Below are 26921 nucleotides of genomic sequence, written 5' to 3'. Positions count from 1 at the left end.
AACTCTGTCTGATAAACACAGACAGAGTTTCTATCCTGTGTGTACAGTAGCTAGCTAGCTTTCCAATGGATGTAACTGGAACGGACCACGCTTGGTGGGAAGATGGCGGAAGTGGATGCAGAGTTCGAATCAAACAGTGTGTCGAGCAAATTTGGTGAAGACGAAGGTTCTGAATGGACAACAGTAGTATCAAAAACTGGAACATAAAGGAAATTGTCTAAAATTGGAGTGGAGCATACGTGTGTGAATGCTAATGAATCACTTGTTGGGATGCGTTTGTTGAATAAGGATGTATTTCATTGTATTTCATTCATTGTATTTCTGAAGAACAGAGGAAGATTGCAGTGGGTCTCAAAAGGATCCGGACAACTAAAGTGTGTGTTTTGAACTTCGGGGGTAGAGCACCCGTCACAGGAGTCATCTCAGGGGTGATGACGGATATTCAGGTTGAATACCTGAAGAGAATTCCTGGTGTGGTTGGTGCCCAGCATCTGACCCACTGGGTGAATGGCGAACAAGACGAAAGTCTGTTGGTCCTGTTGTTTTTTGATGTAGAGCAAACACCTACGCAAGTGTTGCTTGGTTTTATAAGATCCGCCATAAACCACTGCATTGTATGAATTGTAAAGGATTTGGCCATGTTTAAAGTGTGTGCAGATGAACAGAGTATACTGAAGAACGGTGTGTAGAAGGACGACTGTGTTGCAATTGTGGTGGGGATCATGAGTTCCTGGAGTGACCTGTAAGGGTGAAGGAGATTGAGGTTGCAAAAGTTAGTGCGCTCAATCGAATCTCTTATGGAGGAGATTAAAATAATTGAGAAAATTGAGTGATGCTAGTGAAGATATGGTAGTGGATACACCACAGCCTTTGGTAAATGTTTGCTTCCAGATAAAAGATACTCTGTGTGTTAAAACGTTGGAATTTGTTGCGTTCATTGCCACAGTTATAAATTGTACAGTACAAGTCTAAAATAAGTCTAAGAAACTGGACATTATTGTGGCTGTGGCAGAAACGTTTTTGGGACTTAATAAGGATTTTACTTCTGAAGACTTGTAAGGGCACCGGAAGACCCGCCCTCCCATGTTCCCCTTGAGCCTGTGTAAGCATCAGGTCAAATCAGTAAAAAAAAAATAACAGAAAAGTTGTTAGATTTTTTTGTTAGTTAGTTAGTTTTTTTGTTTTGTTTCCATCCCGCATAGTAGGTGGCGGGATGCAGATTAAATTGTGTGATCGCCAATACACCATAGAAGAAGAATGGATGTAGCTATAAAAATTTAACGTGCCCAGTGATGGTACAGTAGCAGCAACGTCGCAGCGGTGCATTGACACGTGTCTTTTCAGGTTAGCTTGCAAATAACAATTCATGTCCATGTGTTTTGAAGGCCATGCTTGACAATGTTAGTTTTGTTTTTTCTAGCTAGCGTCCTACAGCAGTAGCCATGTGCATTAACTAGCTGGTAACTTTAGTTAGCTAATTGACAGCAGGTAGGAGAGCGCAAAGGGCTTGTTTGAGGAATTAACGTTAACTAACTAGCCAGAACTTTAGCAAGGTGGCGCCTTTGTGTTTGAAGTTATGCGATATAGATATAGCTAGATTTTGCAATGCTTTTAAAAGCTCCGACTATTGAGTATGCGATGTAAATTAAGCTAAACCGCTAACTAGCACAATCTTTAATTGCGCCACACTCAAAGGTTTACCCAGCATTATCCTGCTGCAAAAGTTAACTAGCTACTTGTCCAGTGTTGCTGAGCCAGCAATGCCCAGACAATCGCTTATGCTTGGACCATATCATGGCAAACTGACAAATGTTTCAGTCTCACTCAAGACACATGTACCCTGTTAATAACTAGCTTGCTAGCGAACGTCTAGACGGTGTGGTGGGCACACAGTTGTCGTTAGTACTAGCAGTTCCTCAAGGTGCTATCCAAGGTACTGAACCGTGGCAGTCTAGATTAGATGGTAGTATTGATATGCTGCCAGGCTGATCTGGCAATTTTAGTTAAAATTGATCGGATTTAGTTAAATTTTTATCAGAATGCTCATGACTTCACAATCCCCATGCCCTTGAATCTATGAACATGCTCTGTTTTGAAGGTGTCAGTCCAGAGTGCGTATAGAGCAGTAAGATGTCTATGGTCCTGTTTGCCTTGGTGATGAGGAGTACGGATGGTCTACCCCTGTCTGCCACCACAGACTATGAGCAGGACGAAGGCCTACAGGAAACCAAGAAGCAGATCAAAACTCTGTCTGAGAAACTCTCCACGTTCCCAAGCCGCTGCTCTCTGAAGACAGGAAAGTTCAATATCCAGTAAGTTTGGCTTAACTGTGAATCATAGTGGTATTAACTCTTGTAGTAGACTTTGATATTTTCACCACCCAAAGTTGCTAGCAGTTCTCTATACCCGCTCAGACTGCATCAGAAGTCGTGTCCTCTGAACATGTGCAGACCAGCTGGCTAGAGTTTTTACGGATGTATTCAACATCTATCCCAGTCTGTCCCCACTTGCTTCAAGCTGTCCACCATTGTTCCTGTGCCCAAGAAAGCAAAAGTAATTTTGCTCAGTTGCCATCACCCTGTAGGTCTCACTTCTGTCATGAAGTGCAACTTACCCTACACACTTGGCCCACTACAATTTGCGTAACGCCCCCAAAAATACAGCTGACGCAATCGCAGTCACACTGCCCTATCCCATCTGGACATAAGGAATATCTATGTATAATTATAATAATGCTGTTTTTTGACTACAGCTCAGCCTTCAACACTATAGTGCCCTCCAAGCTCATCACTAAGCTCAGGCCCTGGGTCTGAACCCATCTCTGTGCAACGGATTCCTAATGGGCTGACCCCAGGTGGTGAAGGTGGGCAACACCTCCACTATGCCGATCCTCAACACATGGTGGCCCCACAAGAGTGCGTTCTCAGCCCCCTCCTGTACTCCCTGTTTACCCATGACTGTGTCCACATCTATCTACCTCAATCAAGTTTGAAGACGACACAACATTGATAGGTCTTATTACCAACAATGACAAGACAGGGTGGAGGTGAGGGCTCTGGCAGAGTGCCAGAAAACAAAAATACCCTCTTCCTCAGTCAACAAAACGAAGGAGCCTATCGTAGACTTCAGGAGACAGCCGAGAGAGCACGCCCCCATCCACCTCGACGGGGCCACAGTGGCGAGGTTGAAACGCTTCAAGTTCCTCGACGTGCACATCACTGGCAAACTGAAATGATCCATTCACAATGTGTTGAAGGCGCAACAGTGCTTCTTCAACCTCAGGAGGCTGAAGAAATTTGGCTTGTCCCTTAAAACCTTCACAAATTTCTACAGATGCACCATTGCGAGCATCCTGTTGTGCTGTATCACATCCTTATATGGCAATTGCACCATCCACAACTGCAGGGCTCTCCAGAGGGTGGTGCTGTAAGCCCAATGCATCACCGGGGGCACACTGCCTGCCCTCCAGGACATCAACAGCACCTGGTGTCACAGGAAGGTCAAGAAGATCAAGGACCTCCGCCACCCGAGCCACGGCATGTTCACCCCGCTACCATCTAGAAGACGCAGAGAGTACAGCTGGGACCGAGAGACTAAAAAAAAACAAAAAAACAGTTTAGATCTCCAGGCCATCAGACTGTTAAATAGTCACCACTAGCTGGCCTCTGCCCAGTACCCTGCCCTGAACTTAGCCACTGTTCCTTGCCAGCTACCACCCGGTACTCTACCCTGCACCTTAGACTGCTGCCCTATGTGTACAGAGTCATTCGACACTGGTCACTTTAATGTTTACATACTCTTTTACCCACCATATGTATATTCTGTATTGTGGTCTAGGCTTATCCTATATAACTACTGCTGTAACACCTTTTCTATTAATTTACTGTCCATTTACCGTCATATATTCTGGACTGATATTGCTAATTATGATATTTCATAATTCCTTCATTGACATTTTTGAGATTTGTATGTATTGTTGGGTATTACTGCACTGGAGTTATAAAACATGAGCATTTCTCTGCACTTGCAAAAACCTACAATGTCTACGTGACCAATAATATTTGATAGTATAATTTTGCTTTGAATGGTGGTGTTGTCACTCTGTCCTCATTTTATAAAATGCTTAGGGATAATCTGTTTACATGGAAATGGGTTATTCCGCTAGCCAGCACCTCGTCTTAATAGGTGTGCGTTTCTTTTTCTTCTAGATCGTTCTGTTACCCAGTAAACGGCACCCTACCGATTTAAAAAAAGCTCTTAAACGATGCCGAATGATAATTATTTTCCTGACACTGGTCATAGACCCATACAAGATTACTTTGAATATAGCCAAAGGGAGCGTGATAATATCATTATTTCGGAGTCCCTTTTTGACATGCCGGGAGGTAATTCTGACCTCTCAAAAGAACTGTTACATTTATCTAAGCGCCAGACGAGAACGCATCTACATATAGTCACTCTTAGTGATTATGTGCGTCAAGGCATTATTCCACGGGGACTCAGGTGGCAAAAATAACCATCATTGGGACAGAGCACAGATGATTACTGTGAACACTGGTGTGCCATCCTGAATAAATGCTCTATTGATTTAATTACATTAATTGTTGACCAGTTGAAAAATGATTTTTATTGAAATGGATAACACGATTAATGACAAACGCACAGCTCTACAAATAGCTGTTAATGATGATGGCATATTCAATGAACTGATGAAAACTAACCAAGCGCTCCAGGACAAGTTGTCTACAGAAATAAAGGAACTTAAAATCAAGAAATTCAACCAATACAAAAAAAGACAAGGCCGATGTTAAGGTCTACTTCTGGAGAAACCCTGACAAAAGAGGGACTGCTCCCCCTCTCCATGACAGACGCAGGAGGGATGCCGCTTACTTCTATCCACCCTTGTCTGATCAACGCTCTACAACCAGCGCCTCATCGGCTTCCAGCGGTAGTTTTTTATTCAACGCGAGACTGGACGGACGGAAGGGCGGAGGAGGCCGCAGGCACGCGCATCGATGAGATGTCGCACCCGACGGGGTAAGAAGAAACGTCTATCAGAGGCAGAGGAGACCGTTCACACGGTCCCAGAACCCACGGGACGGAGTGTCTTTAATTTATCAAGCAAGATATTGAGCCCTGCCCATGTCTCTTTGCTTAATAAAGGGTTATCTTTTGTGCCTACAACCCAGTGCAACGATTTTTGATGTTACGGTAGACATGTTTAAGTTTTTCAGAAACATCCGTTTAAGGGAATACTTTAGCTCCCCTAATTCTGACACTTCTATTGAACCAGTAGGTTGCTCTCCTGCACATACTCCGACTCCTTTTAGAAGCAAGTTATTTTATACCTCCAGCCAATCGCAATCACTCTATCGAGACATATGCAGTAACTGCCCCTCTATATGCAGTAACTGCCCCTCTATATGCAGTACCTGCCCCTCTATATGCAGTTACGGCCCCTCTATATGCAGTAACTGCCCCTCTATATGCAGTAACGGCCCCTCTATCTACTTTTGTTGACTTTTTTTATTAGACCACTCTGCAGAACAGCTACCCTCATCTGTAAAGGACACCAGCAGTATGATCTCTATCATTGAATCTCTTGATCCTCTCCCTGAGAATACCTTGTTAGTTACTTTTGATGTTGAGTCATTATACACTAATATTCCACACGAGGGCGGTATTGAAGCTATGGAACATTTTCTGCTGCAACGTGACCCTAATGAACTACCTTCCAGTGCTGCATTATAACATTGGCTGAAATAGTACTCACACATAACTATTTCATGTTTCTAAATGATTTCTTTATTAAAACTAAAGGGACTGCTATGGGATCCCCCATGGCTCCTAACTATGCTAATTTGTATGTGGGTTACATGGAGAAACGGTCTATTTTCAATCCTCTCAAATGTTTTCTTGCCTCTCATTATTTGGAAATGGTATATTGATGATATTTTTGTTCTATGGAGGGGTGACTCAAAACAGCTCCAGGCGTTCCATGCTTTTAACTCCTTTTCTGAGCATCTGAGATTTACTATGCAATCTGATACACGTCTAATCAGTTCTTGATCTTGTGTGACGATAATGTTCTATACACTGATCTTTACAGGAAACCTACTGATCGTAACAGTTTGGCTGCTAGTTGTTCCCTTAAAATAGTTTGCCCTACAGCCAATTCTGTCGAATCAAAAGAATTTGCAAAAAAGTCAGATTTCGACAAATATGGCTGAGACTCAAAGAAAGTTCAAGGAGAGGGGCTACAAGAATGATCAGATTAATATTGCCATTGAGAAAATTCAAAACAAAACATGACCTTTTTCAAGGTCAGTCTCGCAAAAAGACTCATTCTTGCGCTCTAACTACCCGCTATTCAAAGTGCTCTGAACAAATTAAGGGAATTGTTCACAAACATTGGCACATCCTAAAATCCGATGATAGCCTCGGTAATGTGTTTTCGGACCTTCCCTTGGTCGTATTCTCGCGGGGCAGAAATCTCAGAGACCTATTGGTAAACTCTGATTTACCACCCCAAGATATTCCTGAACAATGTCTATTTGCGCCCCTACTGGATGGAAATTACAAATGTAATGGCTGTGCTCAATGCAATGGCACTTATAAATGTAGATCCTTCAAACACCCACAAACAGGGAAATCGATCCCCTTAAAAGGTGTTATTACGTGCTCCACTAAGGCATTATTTATCTTATAACTTGTCCTTGTGGTAAAAATTATGTAGGTAAAACAAAGCGCGAATTAAAAGTACGTGTCTCAGAGCATCATAGCACCATTAGGTGTAAATTTTACTTATCCAGTTGCGGCCCACTTCTTGGAGGCAGGCCACTCTATTTCGTCTCTGCGTTATATTGGCATCGAACATGTCACCCTCCCTAGGAGAGGGGGTGACCTTGATAATTTATTGTTAAAACGAGAGGCTGCCTGGATCTTTAATTTAAAGACCCTTGTGCCCTTCGGTCTCAACGTAGACTTTGATCTGAAGCCATTCTTGTGATTATTGTGACTTTGCCATTGTAATCGTGTGTAAACTTGTATAGTCAAATTAATCTATGATCGTATGCTGTTCTTTGTATGACATTTGATTATTAACCAATGATATTAGGCCACTCCTGGCCATGATTACAGACACCTGTGTCTTTTGACACTATAAACGAGTCATCCCGCAGTGTTTGATTATACCCTGATGAAGACAGCTTGGCTGTCAACGTTGGTATTACATTTTTTGCATCTGAGCTCCAAGATTGTGCGGCTATTTTATTTTCAAGTCTTTACTCCGCTAGCCAGCACCTCGTCTTAATAGGTGTGCGTTTCTTTTTCTTCTAGATACATACTCTTTTACCCACCATATGTATATTCTGTATTGTGGTCTAGGCTTATCCTATATAACTACTGCTGTAAACACCCTTTTCTATTAATTTACTGTCATATATTTATATTCTGGACTGATATTGCTAATTATGATATTTCATAATTCCTTCATTGACATTTGAGATTTGTATGTATTACTGCACTGGAGTTATAAAACATGAGCATTTCTCTGCACTTGCAAAAACCTACAATGTCTACTTGACCAATATTTGATAGTATAATTTTGCTTTGAATGGTGGTGTTGTCACACTGTCCTCATTTTATAAAATGCTTAGATTATCTGTTTACATGGAAATGTGTTATTAGCTAATTGGTCCCATTAAGACAGATATTGGCTTGAATAAAAAGGAGTGTATACACACTCATCCCTCTCTCCAGCAGCAGGGTTGGTTGGCCATCCACTCTACAGTCTGAAGCCTCATTTGATATCTCAAGGTCCTTTAATCAAGGCTCAATGTTGGCCTTGACACTGAAGGAAAGGAACTGAGGATGTGCCAGACAGCATTTAAATCACTGGTTAATTTAATGGAAAGATTTAAAGATCCTTTTGGGCAATGCCTAACTCTGATGTATTGGACCTTTAAGGGGTTCTGCTCTGGGTGGGTGGGGCCTTTAGTCAGCCCCTGCCTGGAACTCTCCAAATTATTCATCATAAGCAGAGGGGGAGAGCTCGTGGTTCCCACTTCCCCCTCTTTTAAATGCCTGTTGGGTGAGTGTTTCTTTCTGAAGTTATTTAGTGGTAAACATACTGGCATCGCTCTGCTCTACAATGCAGTCACACAACTAACAAGCCTTCAAGCCACCTGATGTTGATTAGATTTTCTGTAGTTTTTATTGATGAATTTGTTGGAAACACGTCTGTGGTGAGGATTTTTTTTGTTTTTGTTAAGGCTTTATCTTAGAGATCATTCTCCAAACAGATGGCATGATGCCAGTGTTTTGTTACAGACATTAATTGAACTTGGTCTTAAAGGTCATCACATGCAGGGACATTTCTTAGTTTTTCTGATTTGGTTGGTGTACTTGGATACTGTACTTCCCACTGTTCAGCACTGCAATTGCAGTAGATGATGGTTGTGTGTTAGTTTCACCAGTTCTCTGGGAATAGGATATCTGGTGGTGTGTACGGAGAACTGTCCCAACGCCATGGCCTTCTGTTTCCTGGAAGAGCTGCAGACGGAGGTTCTCCAAAGGTGCGACGGCTTTCTCATCCGCAATGCTGTGAGGCCTTACTCCTTCAGCGAGTTTGGTGAGTCTCTCCTCTGTTTTCTCTAGCCTGGTCCCATGTTTGTTGGTCCTGTAACCAACTCATATGGTCGGTATCACATGATATGTGACCCGGCTATGTTTTCTCTACAAATGCATATTTTGCCTTACTGTCAAATCAAACCGGGTTTCCCTGTTATTTTTTTAAGCAACACTTTCAAATTGAAACCCTGTTGTACCTCTAATTACTATTATACTAATCCTGTAACGACAGATGCTGCTATGACCTTCCTTTCTAGCGTGGGTTGTATATTTAATACCTTTTTTTTAACTGGCACTTCCAGACGACTTCCTCCAGGATACGAAGCAGCGCTACAATAGCTCCTGCTCTCTGACCTCTAAGATCAATCTGGCTGACATGCAGTCAGAGCTCAAGATGATACCCACATACCAGCTGTCCCCTGAGGACCTACGGTTCGGCTTCTCACGCCGCAAGGTCTTCCAGTACAAGAGCATATGTAAGTTCCACACATGCGCACACACCGGGGTTTCCGTTAGCCGGTAATAGCTGGCTTTTGGCTGGAATTCTTTTTTGAAAAGCTGAATAATATTGGTGCTGGCCAATTGTCCGGGATAAAACAATTCCCATTGCAACATGCTTTTTAGCCTATTCAATGATTGACAGCCCAGTCGACGTAAATATAGTTGCCTGGTCGTGCTGATCGGTCTATAGGTTAAATTGCATGATTTAGTTGAATTAAATTTGCACGTACAGTATATTTATTACGCATCGTAACACGTGTGTACAGCATACAGATACAGAGCATTCTGCTGCAGCTTGTGGTGCTTTCAAGACAACTGGTAACTAAAATACTAGGTCAAATCATGTCAGTGATCATCAGGTTGGAAAGTGAGATCTAGAAAGAGGCCAGAGTTCCCGAGTTGGATGACAGTTGACGTACATGTTTACAAGTTCTCTCCCCCCAGTTGTCTTGAATGCTCGAAGTCAGATCTTTCAGAGTTCAGTTATTTTAAACGCAGCAACTGAAGGCAGGCTTAATCGGGGTCACACCACTTTGTAATGAGCTGGAGGCAGTATGTATTTAGACATACTTCATTGTTTGAAACCTGAATGTTTAAATACATATTGAGGCATGTCAAAGTAACCTATTGGGGTCTCTTTCTAAATTTTTATAATGGATATTTGTATCTGTCACAAACTGCTCACATGTGAACTGTTTTCCCTCTAATTGCATTATGGAACAAACATTACTGCATAGCCTACTGCCTTGTGTGCATTGCTGCACTTATGTGAATAAATAATAGTTTATCAACATATTTTAAGCTAAATGTTCTGATCTGTTGCATCACTCATTGCTTTTTAAAATGTTTATTTTAATGTGACCTAGGCCTATTTGTGTGAATTGGGGATTTCTTTCACAACTGTCCCAGTGTTTGGCTAGGCTATTTCTTTCTCGACAAGCTAAGCAATAGAATAGGTAGCCTGACACTATGTACGCTAGTGACTTGTTGGCTGAGGCCTTTTTCAATCAAAGCACCTAGCTGCCTTTGATGCTTTTAGGCACTAAAATATGACTCTTCACATAAGCTTTAACAATCACTTAACTGTGTACTGAATGACAAATGGATTTCATCTGCATTCCAGCCAACTCATTCTAATTGTCCCTTATCCCATTTACCTACGCCTTTACTGTAGGTAAAGGCATTGTCACGTTAGCACATGTTTAAAATGCCTTCCATCCATTCCATACCTCTAGGACAGCTTGGTTGGGGAACAGAGCCTAAGTTAATCACATGAAAGCCCTATGGGGCAGCTCTCTGAATGACACTTTACCCTGCAGCTGTTTGTGTCTGGCCTGGCCACTCCATTAGTGATCCCTGACTGAGACAGGCCTCCATAGAGCCCCCGCCTGCCTGTCCTGACACTCTGGATCAGTAACTTCTGACACCTTCACATCTGTAACCCCAGCGACATGATTCTGCCCTGGGTCACCACAGCTCCTCTCTCTCCCTCAAGAACCACTGCTTTCCTATAGCTCACTGTGGATATGGGAAGAGTAGGATTGATAATCACATTGTTTTAACGCTGTAGTTAAGATTCCACCTTTTGGGATTGAATCAGTGGTTTCTTTTCAGATGTTGGGAGAATTCTAAGATTGCACATGATGGTGTAGTGCAGGGCTATTCAACTGGAGGCCCGAGGGCTAGATCTCACCCGTTTATCAATTTAGTCTTGTCCCTTGTGACAGACTGGCTGATTGATACCTTGTCATCTTAAAGGCTTGAAAGAGGAACAAACATTTATTTTTTTAGTGAGTCCTCAGTTTTTAAAATAAATGAAGTAAACACATGGCTGATGGCTAAAACAATGTTTTTTTCAACACATTCAGGAAACACCTTTTCAAGGAAACACAGGCCCCGATTACACATTGCACGCACCTGTGTCGATTAGCCATTCCCACCAATTAGGCAATACAACTGGCAATGTTTGGAGTTGACGGTGCAGTTAATGGATTAAATGAATGCTGAGTTGATGCAGAAAATAAATGGCATTGCATCACAATGAATACTTTGAATCAATTTAAAAAATATACATTTATTCCATAGTGAACATGAATTAAAAACAAATCTGATCTAATGGCAAGTGCTACAAGGCCTATTAGTGTAGTTTCTGGCTGTTTTTCTAGCACTAATTTGGCATGTTTAAAAAAATATAAATAAAGTAATTTGCTTTGAATTTGTCTCTTTCAATGGTTTGGACTATAAGCTATTATGACCCCATGCATGAGAACTACGAATCCAAATGTCAGTCTGAAGGATGTTCCAGGAACACATACTATACGCGCCTTCTGTTTCTCTCTGATGCAACATGTTCACATGTAATGCTATAACCTAATGACCGGGGGAAATGAATTCAAAGCATCCTTCAGACATTTGGAATTGGGCTACTTGATTGCCATCTATTTGTTATTTATAACTTTTGAGATGATGGCAAGGTCAGCTTCAAATTTGTTTTCTTAAAACCGAGAATAAAATAAATGGCTTGCAGGTCCATGTTTTCAGTCTGTTAGGGGAGGAAACATTTTGTTTTCAGAGGATTTTAAAACTACCTGATTACTGTAAAATGTTGATTTTAGTGCTTTGTATGGCATGTGTTTTTGATAGTTCTGAAGACTACATTCGGCAACCCTGGCATCCAGTAGTCCCATTGGATAACATGTTGTAATAAGCTAAGAAGGGTTCAGACTCCTGATTACCCCAAACACATTCTTATGAGACTATAAACTAATAATTTAGCTTTAGTGTTACAGCCCGTTAATTCTGTTTGTCCGCATCACTTTGAGGCCATTCTAGAGTGAGCTCAGCATCCCACAATCCTGAGCTGTGGTGAAGCAACATGTGGAATATAGCAGGGGCAGAGATGCCTCTTTTTCCTTAGATGTTGTGGTTTCTAGTTTTGCTGTTGATCTTTTAGTTGGTGTCTGTCCCCTCCAGCAATTCACTTTTTGAATGTGACTCTCATAACAAATATAGTCGAGTAGCCCTGGTGTAGTGCTTTACCATTTTCTTTTTCACCTATTCTCAGAACCCGTAAACTAATCCTGCTCTATGTAGCTATTTTTAATATTGATATGAATGTAGTCACGACTACTTCACACAAAACCCTAAGTCAGTGAAGTCTGGCAGGGAGTGTTTTGTGATGTCCTTCAGGACAGGATGTGGCTGTTTATCAGAGCTTCTTAATGCATCTATGGCTCATTGGCCAGCAGGTCATTACTACTGATTCTTTACAGTTCCCTTCCTTTCCTCCCAGCTCCCAGCCAGCAGTTTGAGCCGGTGTCAATACCTGGCATCATCTCCTGTGTGCTAAGCATCTTCTGTGGAGGCCTCAATCTACTCCAAGGGTTTCATGCCATAGAGGGCTTTATGCAGGTACAGTAAGACTGTAGAGATGCATTGCATTTGATTTCATTCTATGGGTATGACAAAAGTCAACACCTGTAACTATAATATGTAAAACCAAGCCTTTATAGGAATCATTTAAACACCTCTTAGTTGGAGGTGAGCTTATGCAGTTCAGCAGCTATTTTTGTCCAGTGCTTTTGTTAGCTGGTTTCCAGTTTCACCAAGCCTTTATGAAAGCCTACCTGCTGCTAAACATTCAGTGGCTATACATTAATTATCTCAATCTATACTTTTCCCTTCTCTACCTCCTTACCTGTCCTGTGCATCCGCAGAGTTACAATGACGAAGACTTTAATGACATGATTTCCTTTTTCCTGGGCACAGCAGCCTGTTTGTATCAGGTAAGTGATTCTAGTATGAGTAAGAGCTGCTTGCCTCTGCCTGGCTGACACTGCTGAGTGACTAACAACCCTGCACTTTACATCACAGCATGATTTACGTCACAACTCTGTGTACAGAGGGGGGGGGTGTTAGACCATATGCATTTGGGAAATATTCAGACCCCTTCCCTCCACATTATGTTACAGCCTTATTCTAAAATGTATGAAATAAATAAGTTCCACATCAGTCTATGCTACCCCATAATGATAATGTGAAAACAGGTTTTGCAAATTTATTAAAAGTAAAAAATAACATTAAAAAAAATACCTTTACAAAAGACTCAAAATTGAGCTCGGGTGCATCCTGTTTCCATTTCCTTGATGATTCTACAGCTTGATTGGAATTCACCCTTTGGTAAATTCAATTGATTCTACATAATTTGGAAAGGCACTCCTCGTATATAATTAGTCCCACAGTTGTCAGAGCAAAAACCAACCTGTGAAGTTTTAAGGAATTGTCTGCAGAGCTCAGACAGGATTATGTTTAGGCACAGATCTGGGGAAGGGTAACACAATATTTCTGCAGCATTGAAGGTCCCCAAGAACGGTGGCTTCTATCATTCTTAAATGGAAGAAGTTTGGAACCCTCAAGACTCTTCCTACAGTTGGCTGCCTGGCCAAACTGCGCAATGAGGGAAGAAGGGCCTTGGTCAGAGAGGTGACCACGGTCACTCTGACAGAGCTCCTCTGTAGAGATGGCTGTCCTTCTGGAAGATTCTCCCATCTTTGCAGCACTCACCAATTAGTCCTTTATGGGAAAGTGGCCAGATGGAAGCCATTCCTTAGTGATGGGCACAGGAAAGCCCACTTGGAGTTTGCGGAAATGCACCTAAAGGACTCTCGGACCATGAGAAACAAGATTCTCTGGTCTGATGAAACCAATATTGAAGTCTTTGGCCTGAATGCCAAGCGTCACGTCTGGAGGAAACCTGGCACCATCCCTAACGTGAAGCATGGTGGTAGCAGCATCGTGGTGTGAAGATGGTTTTTCAGCTGCAAACACTGGGAGACTAGTCAGGATTGAGGCAAAGTACATCCTTGATGAGCACCTGCTCCAGAGCACTCAGGACCTCACTGGGGTGATGGTTCACCTTCCAACAGGACAACGATCTTAAGCACACAGCCAGGAGTGGCTTCGGGACAAGTGTCTGAATATCCTTGAGTGGCCCAGCTATAACCCGATCAAACATCTCTGGAGAGACCTGAAAATAGCTGTGCAGTGATACTCCCCATCCAACCTGACAGAGCTTGAGAGGATCTGCAGAGAAGAATGGGAGAAACTCTCCAAATAAAGATGTGCCAAGTTTGTAGTGTCATACCCAAGAAGGATGTAATCGTTGCCAAAGGGCTTTCAACAAGGTACTGAGTAAAGAGTCTGCATACTTATGTAAATGTAATATTGCGAACATTTCTAAACCTGTTTTTAGGGATGCAAGATGTATCGGAATCGGCCGATATTAGCTAAAAATGCCAACATCTGGTATCGACCGATGTCTAGTTTAACGCCCCGATGTCAAAGCTGACGTGCATATCTATATAACGTACGTACATGACTTAATGACGCCACAAAATGTGGCACTATGTACAACACCGCATTCCTAAACTAGCACACAATGTATGCTGTGTGGATCGAGCAGTCAGCAGAGTAACAAATGCGAGATCCATTGAAGCCAAGATAATGGAATTCATTGCCCTTGACAATGTTTGCTTTTGCCGACTGGTCGAGCACCGGTACACACTACCAAGTGCGCTATTTTTTCAGATGTTGCACAGTAATGCGTTACTGCTATTAGCTTCACAACGCATACTTTGGACTGCCGTTTGCGTCTTTGCGTGTCAAGATGCAGTAGCACTGTCAAAGCTGTACAAAAGTCTGCAAACACCGGCCACAAACGGTGTGTTTACAATACCGCGTTGGTAATAAAGCATCATTTGTTTAACCGCAACTTCTGGGGTAGTTAGCTTGGTACCTAGCTAGCACCAATACAACCAGCCTGAAAACAATGACCAGTAGAACCTGCAGTCATTTTTCATTCTTCGCAATGATTTAGGAATCCTTCTGAGTAAGTATTAACTAGGTAGCCACTTGTTCGCCTATTGAAATTGAACTTCAGTTCATGAAAATAAATAGCTAGTTAGCTTGGGCAACAGGTTTAAGTTGCGAACATTATAAGCAGCCAGCTAGTTTCATCTGGCTAAAGAGGCTCGACTGCACCGGGTTATGGTTTGTGAAGCTAGCCACGTAAGGATTAGGCACAATAGTGGCATTTGCCGTTTGCCTTCAAAATAAGTGTTGACAGTAATACGAATAGCCGTAAGTATGGTATAATTCTACTAACTGAAAAATCCACTATTGTGGCTAATCCTATTGTGGCTAGCGTCACATAGATGGGTCTGACTTCCATTAATCAAATAAGAACAGTCTTATAAATTAGAGATTTTTAGATGACACCTAGCTATATAGTTAGCTACCTACTGAATTAAACTGAACAAAACAGCACAGCAAGTATGTGGGAGAGAAAGATAATCAATTTCTAGAATAAGGCTGTAATGTCAAAGGGTCTGAATACTTTCCAAATGCACTGTATATGCAAAAGTATGTGGACATCCTTCAAATTAGTGGATTAGGCTTTTTTTAGCCACAGGTTGCTGACTGATATATAAAATTGAGCACACAGCCATGCAATCTCCATACACGAACATTGGCAGTAGAATGGCCTTTCTGAAGTGCTCAGTGACTTTCAATGTGGCACTGTCATTGGATGCAACCTTTCCAACAAGTTGAATTTCTACCCTGCTAGTGCTGCCCCAACTTAGTTCTAAGTGCTGTTATTGGGAAGTGGAAACGTCTAGGAGCAGCAACGGCTCGGCTGCGAAGTGGTAGGCTCACACAAACTCTCAAAGGGACCGCTGAAGCAGAGCGCGTGAAATTCTGTCCTCAGTTGCAACACTTAGTACCGAGTTCCAAACTGCCTCTGGAAGCAACGTCAGCACAATAGCTGTTTGTCGGGAGCTTAATGAAATGGGTTTCCATGGCTGAGCAGCCACACCATGCGCAATGCCAAGTGGCTGCTGGAGGGGTGTAAAGCTCGTTGTCATTGGATGCTGGAGCAGTGGAAACTCCTTCTCTGGAGTGATCATGTTTCACCATCTTGCAGTCTGATGGATGAATCTGGGTTTGGCGGTTGCCAGGAGAACCGCTACCTTACCCAATACGTAGTGCCAACTAAGTTTTTAGGCGGAATAATGGTCTGGGGCTGTTTCTCATGGTTCGGGCAACGCCACTTAGTTCCAGTGATGGGAAATCTTAACACTACAGCATGCAATGACATTCTAGATTCTGTGTTTCCAAATTTGTGTCAACCGTTTTGGGGAAGGCTCTTTCCAGTTTCAGCATGACAGTGACCCTGTGTACAAAGTGAGTTCCATACAGAAATGGTTTGTCGACTGACCTGCACGAGCCCTGACCTCAACCACATCGAGCACCTCTGGGATGAATTGGAATGCTGACTGCGAACCAGGCCTAGTTGCCCAACATACGTGCCCGCACTCACTAATGCTCTTGTGGCTGAATGGAAGCAAGTCCCCGCAGCAATGTACCAACATCTAGTGGAAAGCCTTCCCAGAAGAGTGGAGTCTGTAATAGCAGCAAATGGGGCACAAACTTCATATTAATGCCCATGATTTTGGGATGGGATGTTCGACTAGCAGGTGTCCACATACTTTTGGTTGTGTAGTCTAGCTACAATTTTCACATTGTACTAAAGTGTCCTTGGGTACATTTAAAAATATGTATTTGTTTTAAATGGAGCCTATGGCTTGATTTCTCATAGCGGATTGACGCGTGCACTAAATTGGGGCATCATGATTTTAAAATCATTGATCGTTACTCACTTGGTTTGAAAGCCAAAAGATTGGCTTTCTGCAAGGGATCTTCATTTTCAATACAATGCAGTAGCTCTAGTCTCAGTTGACCTTTCTCTCTGCAGTTTTACCTGTTTGCTTACTTCTCTGTGAGGAGGAACAGTAAGTCATTCCTGGCCTTCGTCCTGATCTGTCTGTCCAACATCTGCCTGTTTGAACTGAGGAACATGTGGCAGATCCTCTTCCACGTGACTGTAGCGGCCTTCATGACACTACAGATCAGACTGAGGCAGCTGCAGTGCAAATCTCCGGACTACAACGTCTGACAAACCACAACCACGGGGGGGGGGGAGACTAAAACAAACCAACTTTGTCTGAAAGATACTTACCGCCAACAGCAAAACTAGAAACCACTACAATGTCTAAGGAAAAGAGGTATCTCTGCCTTTATCTTCCTCACATTGCTTCTCCACCACAGCTCAGAATTGCTGGATGCTGAGCTCACTCTAGAGTGACCTCAAGTGATGCAGACCAATAGGATTAATGGGTGGTGCCGCTACAGCTAAATTATTAGTTAATTGGCTAATAATAATCATGAATGTCTTTGGTGGAATTAACAGGAGTCTGACCAGGGGTTTCTGTCTTCGACTATTAGGACATGTTAGTGAATTGGACTACTGGAGACCAGGGTTTCTTAATGTGGTCCTCTTTTTGCCATGTGTACTGCATGTCCAGTGAGGGTTATAGGCCAGTACTCAACTGTCATTCTCTGAATCCCTGACATCCCATACGTGTCTCACATGTTTAGTCCATATTTGTAGTTCAATTTTTCTTTTGTTGACATGGCTAGTAAATATTTGTATTGATTATGAATTTACTTTTGAATAAATGATGTGCATGATTATGGTCTACTTTTATTTTGGCCAGTGATTAATTTTTTGTTAAGGCATGCAATTATGTACACTTACTAAGCATGTAATGTCCATGTTTTACTTTTTGTTGCAGGCATCAGTCATAAGCTATTGCTTGATAGCAGAGTTGGGTATGGCATATGTTTAAACAAGTGGCGTTATCCCACTCAGCATTGTCCTCATCTTGTCAACCGACAGACCCCTGGTGCAGCGGTGGTAACAACAGCCACTGCTGGAAATGATTTAATTTACCTGTGAGCCCTCACCAACCCCATATTTGAGGGTATTAGTTAATTTACTGGTGACTTAAGGAATTGTGCAATGATTGTTATGGTTTTTATTTTGGGCGTATCCATGGCCAGTGTCAGTCAGACTAGATCTATTATCTCCACTCATGCAGTGACTAAACATGGAACCGAGTATTAAAAACAATTGAACTACCTACATGTATATCTGGGGACTGACTACTGCACTGATTCAATCCTTAAAGGTCCAATATTTTTATTTGAATATATATTCTGACAATTAAGAACCTTAGTGTGATTTGTTTTCGATTTAATATGGTCAAGCAGCAATAATTTTTGCTAGGACTGTCAGTGGTCTGAAAGAAACTGAAAACTAGCTGTTATTGGCAGAGGTTTGGAACTCTCTTGGTCTATTAACAAATGTATGGCTTGGTGATGTTACCAGGCAGGTCAACTACATGCCACCAAAACAATCTGAAATTTCACGTCATTTCAAACCGCTCTTATACTTGTGACGACCTTCCCACTCTGCCGTATTCTGTCTCTTTGCTCTTGTTTTCCTTATTATAGGATGTCGGGTGACGCTGGGGGGGTCGTCAGTGAAATAGGAGATGCTTGGGTTTGTCCCGGAATAAATAGACCTTTTCCCCAGTCATTGAGACTCTCCACACAGACACACTTGTTGGATTTTGGTTGTGGCTGTTTTTGGTCATTTTGTTTTGGCACCTTTCAAAACCCCTCATTATTACATCTATGCAACCACTCACTTGCACTACTGACTACATACACCATTGTTAACTAAAGTAAACAATGCACAATTAAGGAATAACAAATAGATGTTTTTGTTATGGGCTTTGAGCCGGTTCGTGACAAGGTATTTTCACAGTATTAGTCACACCTCAGTGTGGCGATTAGATATCTATTTATTTAAATGACACATGTTTTGGACTGCACTGGGCCTTTTAAGATTTGTCACTGATTTGTCACTAGCCTGTACATCTTAACAGACTTACTCTCCAGTATGAAATGGGTCATAGAAACGTTATTTTGATGTTGGCTATTTGGACTGACATAATTCCATGTAATTACACAACATCAAGAAGATAGTCATTTTACATATGACTTTTCTGATTGTCAAATTCTTTGTGCACGTCTTCTATTACACATTTCATATGAATTTCTCCTTTTTGAGAACATTCGCTACTGATTTATAAAGATCAGACCCAGATATCTGGCTGCATCACCTATTCAGTTACAGAAGCAGTTTCAGGCAAGAAGCAGTGAGAGGTAGCTGTTCTGGGAGACTTCATGGTGATTACCTTATTAGTGTGTTCAATATTAGAAGCAGCAGAAATTTCATCCAGAGGTACATGGAGCTCTTGGCTCTATCCCTCTATGTTCTTAATCAGGAAGTGTGCGGTTGAATGCAGATTAACACTTGGGTGTTTTATAAGGGGAAAATTGTAGCTCATTTGTTGTGCTATTTCTATTTGAACTATTTGTGACTATTGTAGTCTACTCCCACAGACATTAAGGCTATTTTCTCACTGCCCACAGCATCCATGGCCAGCTCACAGGTACTTTAAAGGGTAAGGACTGTCATTTAACAAGATGACTATTGTATTATGAGTCCTGCTTAAATCACTTCCACCACATGTACTGTAGGCTACTTACAAGTATATTTTAAAAGTTCTTCATTCAGCTTTGTAGGGAATCCTAAATCATTATATTGCATTCATCTGGCCAATATCATAGCTATATCATTATTGAAGACAAGACGAAGGCTGTACTAAACAGTGTCTCCCTATCAATTGCAATCCATGTTATGGCATCAATGACAGTGTACTGCTGCCCCCCTCTGGACATCTATATGAACATTCAACTCAAATACTCGACAGGTTGGTTGGTAAGTTCTCTCTTCTTGCTACCAGTACCTGCTTACAGAAAAGGTTCCACTTTAGGGGCGGGTTGTTGAAACAGAGAGCCTACCATTTGGATGGCAAAATACTGGGGAAAAAATTATATATAAATATTATTTAATATATATATATATACACACACACACAGTGGGGAGAACAAGTGTTTGATACACTGCCGATTTTTGCAGTTTTTTTTATTTTTATCATAGGTACACTTCAACTGTGAGAGACAGAATCTAAAACAAAAATCCAGAAAATCACGTATGATTTAAGTGTATATCTACACTGCTCAAATAAATAAAGGGAACACTAAAATAACACATCCTAATTCTGAAATATTCTTATTAAATACTTTTTCTTTACATAGTTGAATGTGCTGACAAAATCTCACAAATTATCAATGGAAATCAAATTTATCAACCCATGGAGGTCTGGCTTTGGATTCACACTCAAAATTAAAGTGGAAAACCACACTACAGGCTGATCCAACTTTGATGTAATGTCCTTAAAACAAGTCAATGAGGCTCAGTAGTGTGTGTGTGGCCTCCACGTGCCTGTATGACCTTCCTACAACGCCTGGGCATGCTCCTGATGAGGTGGCGGATGGTCTCCTGAGGGATCTCCTCCCAGACCTGGACTAAAGCATCCGCCAACTCCTGGACTGTCTGTGGTGCAACGTGGCGTTGGTGGATGGAGCGAGACATGATGTCCCAGATGTGCTCAATTGGATTCAGGTCTGGGGAACGGGCGGGCCAGTCCATAGCATCAATGCCTTCCTCTTGCAGGAACTGCTGACACACTCTAGCCACATGAGGTCTAGCATTGTCTTGCATTAGGAGGAACCCAGGGCCAACCGCACCAGCATATGGTCTCACAAGGGGTCAGGCTACCTCTGGCGAGCACATGGAGGGCTGTGCGGCCCCCCCAAAGAAATGCCACCCCACACCATGACTGACCCACCTGCCAAACCGGTCATGCTGGAGGATGTTGCAGGCAGCAGAACGTTCTCCATGGCGTCTCCAGACTCTGTCACGTCTGTCACATGTGCTCAGTGTGAACCTGCTTTCATCTGTGAAGAGCACAGGGCGCCAGTGGCGAATTTGCCAATTTGGTGTTCTCTGGCAAATGCCAAACGTCCTGCACGGTGTTGGGCTGTAAGCACAACCCCCACCTGTGGACGTCGGGCCCTCATGCCACCCTCATGGAGTCTGTTTATGACCGTTTGAGCAGACACATGCACATTTGTGGCCTGCTGGAGGTCATTTTGCAGGGCTCTGGCAGTGCTCTTCCTGCTCCTCCTTGGTAGCGGTCCTGCTGCTGTGTTGTTGCCCTCCTACGGCCTCCTCCATGTCTCTTGATGTACTGGCCTGTCTCCTGGTAGCGCCTCCATGCTCTGGACACTTGGGTGTCTTGCTAATTGCCTATAATTTCCACCTGTTGTCTATTCCATTTGCACAACAGCATGTGAAATTTATTGTTAATCAGTGTCGCTTCCTAAGTGGAGAGTTTGATTTCACAGAAGTGTGATTGACTTGGAGTTACATTGTTTGCTTAAATGTTCCCTTTTATTTTTTTTGAGCAGTGTGTATGTATGTATATATTTTTTTCAGTATTTTGCCACACACAACCCCGTTTACGAAAATATTTTGCTCCTACAGACATGAATCATGTGGCCGTGGCTTGCTATATAAAGCAGGCCGACAGGTATCAAGGCATTTTGTTACTGTTAGATTGAATGCTAGAATTGGCTAAACAAATGACCTAAGTGACTTTGAGTGTGGCATGACGTCGGTGCCAGGCACGCTGGTTTCAGTATCTCTGAAACACAATGTTGTGGCTTGTCATTCAGGGCAGGTGGCTCCACCAGTTTCTTTTTTTTCTTTGTGTTGCCTGTTTTTCATGGTATTTTGGCATCAATAGGTGTCACATATCCGTTTGCAAAGAATGTATAAAAACATTACATTACATTTACATTTAAGTCATTTAGCAGACGCTCTTATCCAGAGCGACTTACAAATTGGTGCATTCACCTTATGACATCCAGTGGAACAACCACTTTACAATAGTGCATCTAAATATTTTAAGGGGGGTGAGAAGGATTACTTTATCCTATCCTAGGTATTCCTTAAAGAGGTGGGGTTTCAAGTGTCTCCGGAAGGTGGTGATTGACTCCGCTGTCCTGGCGTCGTGAGGGAGTTTGTTCCACCATTGGGGAGCCAGAGCAGCGAACAGTTTTGACTGAGCTGAGCGGGAACTGTACTTCCTCAGTGGTAGGGAGGCGAGCAGGCCAGAGGTGGATGAACGCAGTGCCCTTATTTGGGTGTAGGGCCTGATCAGAGCCTGGAGGTACTGAGGTGCCGTTCCCCTCACAGCTCCGTAGGCAAGCACCATGGTCTTGTAGCGGATGCGAGCTTCAACTGGAAGCCAGTGGAGAGAGCGGAGGAGCGGGGTGACGTGAGAGAACTTGGGAAGGTTGAACACTAGACGGGCTGCGGCGTTCTGGATGAGAAGCAGCATACAAACATGGTCTCTTTTTTTTGTTGCTTTCCTGAGTAGCAGCTCCAAAATGCAGGTGTTTCAGCCTTGCTCAGTGCTTTCTGTGGTGGTTGGGCAGCCAGCGGAAAATACAGAGCATAGCGTTTGGTGATCATCTCTAGTTGCGCCGTGATTGGCTCAGTGTGCTGTCACTCATGCGGACACTACGTCACCCCAATCTAAGGGTAAAGCTCAAATTCAAGTTACAATTAACTCGGAACTGGGAATTCTGACTTCAGTGAGTTTAAGACAACTGGGAACTCGGGAAGAAAAGAGCTCCGACTGGGAAAATATGTTTTGAATGGTCATCCATCCTGTAAGTCAGGAACTTGGGCCTCATGAAATCTACCTTTGTTTTTTTTCAGTTCTCAGTTTGTCTTGAAAGCACCAGAAATCCAGAGAATGGCAGACTTTGATAAAAGTTTGACAAAACTTGCCCACAAAGAACCGCCGCACGACCTTCCTGTTCAAGTGAGCACAGCACAATAAGGTCAGTCCAAAAATGTCCTGTATGCTGTAGCATAAATAATGTAATATGCCAGGGAGGTATGTATACTGTAGCTAAGAAAGTAATACTTAGTGTATGTTGTGTAGCAAGCTGTTAGTAGGCCATGTGCCTCACCCTAATTATTTGGTCCCTTTCCCCTCTTAATTTCAGCTAATATTCTGACTTGGTGGTGCACATGTAGCTTATAAACTGTTTTAGAGAAATGTAATCACTGAATATTGTAAGAGCTTTCATTGTCTGCTTATTTGCCCGCTTTATTTGTCCTACAGTTCTGATTTGGTGTACAGGAAGAACAGTGTAATTATGTTGCGGTACATTTCAAAGTGCTGAACAAGTAGTTGAGGAATTAATAAGTAATTGAATACGTCCGTCCTAGCTCGCTCATTAATGTCTTAGTCTAAATTATGGATCTTATCCGCTTGCCGTCCCTTTATGCCATAGTTTGTAAATCTCAATTGTCAGTAGAAACAGCATTTGTTTATGCAAGTAAACCATATAAGCTACAGTACCAGTCAAAAGTTTGGACACACCCACTCATTCAAGGGTTTTTCATTTTTTACTTTTTTCTACATTGTAGAATAATAGTGAAGACATCAACACTGAAATAACACATGAAATCATGTAGTAACCAAAAAGGTTTTAAACAAATCTAAATGTATTTTATATTTGACATTCTTCAAAGCCACCATTTGCCTTGATGACAGCTTTGCATACTCTTGGCATTCTTTCAACCAGCTTCACCTGGAATGCTTTTTCAACAGACTTGAAGGAGTTCCCACATATACTGAGCACTTGTTGGCTGCTTTTCCTTCACTCTGCTGTCCAACTCATCCCAAACCATCTCAATTGGGTTGATCGGGTGACTAGGTCATCTAATGCATCACTCTCCTTCTTGGTCTTTGGCCTGGTTTGCTAACTACATCTCTCAAAGAGTGCAGTGTATAAAGTCAGAACATCTGCTGTCTCAGCCACTGCTTGTCACCAAGGGTGTACCCCAATTTGTTTATTTTTAAAATTTCACCTTTATTTAACCTGGTAGGCTAGTTGAGAACAAGTTCTCATTTGCAAATGCGACCTGGCCAAGATGAAGCATAGCAGTGTGAACAGACAACACAGACAACAGACAACAGACAACACTGAGTAAACAATTAACAAGTCAATAACACAGTAGGAAAAAAAAGGGGAGTCTATATACATTGTGTGCAAAAGGCATGAGGTAGGCGAATAATTACAATTTTGCAGATTAACACTGGAGTGATAAATGATCAGATGGTCATGTACAGGTAGAGATATTGGTGTGCAGAAAAGTAAATAAATAAAAACAGTATGGCGACGAGTTAGGTAAAAATGGGTGGGCTATTTACCGATGGACTATGTACAGTTGCAGCAATCGATTAGCTGCTCAGATAGCAGATGTTTGAAGTTGGTGAGGGAGATAAGTCTCCAACTTCAGCGATTTTTATTTTTTTAAATTTTTATTTTTATTTTTTTTGTTGTTGTATTTTTCTCTTTTTTAAATTAATTTATTTTTTTGCAATTCGTTCCAGTCACAGGCAGCAGAGAACTGGAACTAAATGCGGCCAAATGAGGTGTTGGTTTTAGGGATGATCAGTGAGATACACCTGCTGGAGCGCGTGCTACGGATGGGGTGTTGCCATCGTGACCAGTGAACTGCGATAAGGCGGAGCTTTACCTAGCATGGACTTGTAGATGACCTGGAGCCAGTGGGTCTGGTGACGAATATGTAGCGAGGGCCAGCCGACTAGAGCATACAGGTCGCAGTGGTGGGTGGCATAAGGTGCTTTAGTGACAAAACGGATGGCACTGTGATAAACTGCATCCAGTTTGCTGAGTAGAGTGTTGGAAGCAATTTTGTAGATGACATCGCTGAAGTCGAGGATCTGTAGGATAGTCAGTTTTACTAGGGTAAGTTTGGCGGCGTGAGTGAAGGAGGCTTTGTTGCGGAATAGAAAGCCGACTCTAGATTTGATTTTCGATTGGAGATGTTTGATATGAGTCTGGAAGGAGAGTTTGCAGTCTAGCCAGACACCTAGGTACTTATAGATGTCCACATATTCAAGGTCGGAACCATCCAGGGTGGTGATGCTAGTCGGGTGGGCGGGTGCAGGCAGCGAACGGTTGAAAAGCATGCATTTGGTTTTACTAGCGTTTAAGAGCAGTTGGAGGCCACGGAAGGAGAGTTGTATGGCATTGAAGCTTGTTTGGAGGTTAGATAGCACAGTGTCCAAGGACGGGCCGGATGTATATAGAATGGTGTCGTCTGCGTAGAGGTGGATCAGGGAATTGCCCGCAGCAAGAGCAACATCATTGATATATACAGAGAAAAGAGTCGGCCCGAGGATTGAACCCTGTGGCACCCCCATAGAGACTGCCAGGGGACCGGACAGCATGCCCTCCAATTTGACACACTGAACTGTCTGCAAAGTAGTTGGTGAACCAGGCAAGGCAGTCATCCGGAAAACCGAGACTACTGAGTCTGCCGATAAGAATATGGTGATTGACAGAGTCGAATGGTCGATGAAGACGGCTGCACAGTACTGTCTTTTATCGATGGCGGTTATGATATAGTTTAGTACCTTGAGCGTGGTTGAGGTGCACCTGTGACCGGCTCAGAAACCAGATTGCACAGCGGAGAAGGTACGGTGGGATTCGAGATGGTCAGTGACCTGTTTGTTGACTTGGCTTTCGAAGACCTTAGATAGGCAGGGCAGGATGGACATTGGTCTGTAACAGTTTGGGTCCAGGGTGTCTCCCCCTTTGACGAGGGGGATGACTGCTGCAGCTTTCCAATCCTTGGGGATCTCAGACGATATGAAAGAGAGGTTGAACAGGCTGGTAAATAGGGGTTGCGACAATGGCGGCGGATAGTTTCAGAATTAGAGGGTCCAGATTGTCAAGCCCAGCTGATTTGTATGGGTCCAGGTTTTGCAGCTCTTTCAGAACATCTGCTATCTGGATTTGGGTAAAGGAGAACCTGGAGAGGCTTGGGCGAGTAGCTGCGGGGGGGGCGGAGCTGTTGGCCGAGGTTGGAGTAGCCAGGCGGAAGGCATGGCCAGCCGTTGAGAAATGCTTGTTGAAGTTTTCGATAATCATGGATTTATCGGTGGTGACCGTGTTACCTAGCCTCAGTGCAGTGGGCAGCTGGGAGGAGGTGCTCTTGTTCTCCATGGACTTCAGTGTCCCAGAACTTTTTGGAGTTTGAGCTACAGGATGCAAATTTCTGCATGAAGAAGCTGGCCTTAGCATTCCTGACTGACTGCGTGTATTGGTTCCTGACTTCCCTGAACAGTTGCATATCGCTGGGACTATTCAATGCTATTGCAGTCCACCACAGGATGTTTTTGTGCTGGTCGAGGGCAGTCAGGTCTGGAGTGAACCAATGCTCGATTCTAGGCCCTACGCTCTTCTCAATTTATATTAACAACATAGCTCAGGCAGTAGGAAGCTCTCTCATCCATTTATATGCAGATAATATATTCTTATACTCAACTGGCCTCTCCCTGGATTTTGTGTTAAACGCTCTACAACAAAGCTTTCTTGGTGTCCAACAAGCTTTCACTGCCCTTAACCTTGCTTCAAAACAAAGGTCCTGTGGTTTGGTAGGAATGCCCACACCACTCTCCTCCTTGGTCAAATAGCCCTAACACAGCCTGGAGGTGTGTTGGGTCATTGGAGAGCAAGATGGCGCCGACAGAGAGCGCTGCCTAGCTTCTAGTCCTTAGGAAACTTTGGAAGCGGATCCTTTGTACGCACCACCCAGGGCAAGGGCAATTTGAACTGATTCCAGAGGCCGACCCAAAACAACGCCGCCAGAGAAGAAGAAGACTGAGTGGTCTTCTGGTCAGAATTCGGAGGCACGCACACCACCCACCGCTTCCGAGTAAATTACTCGCTAATGTCCAGTCCCGAGATAACAAGGTTGACAAAATCAGGGCACTGGTTGCTTTCCAGAGAGACATCAG

The 26921-nt window shown here is 42.9% G+C and overlaps 1 protein-coding gene across 1 annotated transcript; it reads left to right on the top strand.

The window, feature by feature from the left end:
- Positions 1-1094: 1094 nt before the first annotated feature.
- LOC124042937 (vesicle-trafficking protein SEC22a-like) lies at positions 1095-17722 on the top strand. The gene is made up of 7 exons (XM_046361084.1): positions 1095-1344; positions 2099-2312; positions 8469-8632; positions 8934-9107; positions 12425-12543; positions 12849-12917; positions 16946-17722. The coding sequence occupies exons 2-7, from the start codon at positions 2131-2133 to the stop codon at positions 17144-17146; spliced, it is 909 nt and encodes a 302-aa protein (XP_046217040.1). The 5' UTR covers positions 1095-1344; positions 2099-2130; the 3' UTR covers positions 17147-17722.
- The last annotated feature ends 9199 nt before the right edge of the window (positions 17723-26921 follow it).

Source organism: Oncorhynchus gorbuscha, linkage group LG09 (genome assembly GCF_021184085.1).
Source record: "Oncorhynchus gorbuscha isolate QuinsamMale2020 ecotype Even-year linkage group LG09, OgorEven_v1.0, whole genome shotgun sequence".
NCBI classification, from domain to species: domain Eukaryota; kingdom Metazoa; phylum Chordata; class Actinopteri; order Salmoniformes; family Salmonidae; genus Oncorhynchus; species Oncorhynchus gorbuscha.
The sequence above is the reverse complement of the archived record's forward strand: the minus strand, read 5'-3'. Positions and strand labels throughout refer to the sequence as shown.

Coding starts and splice junctions, on each gene's coding strand:
- LOC124042937 (XM_046361084.1), top strand. CDS start 2,131: ATGTCTATGGTCCTGTTTGCCTTGGTGATGAGGAGTACGGATGGTCTA. Junction 8,633..8,933: donor TTACTCCTTCAGCGAGTTTG/GTGAGTCTCTCC, acceptor TGGCACTTCCAG/ACGACTTCCTCCAGGATACG. Junction 12,918..16,945: donor CAGCAGCCTGTTTGTATCAG/GTAAGTGATTCT, acceptor TTCTCTCTGCAG/TTTTACCTGTTTGCTTACTT.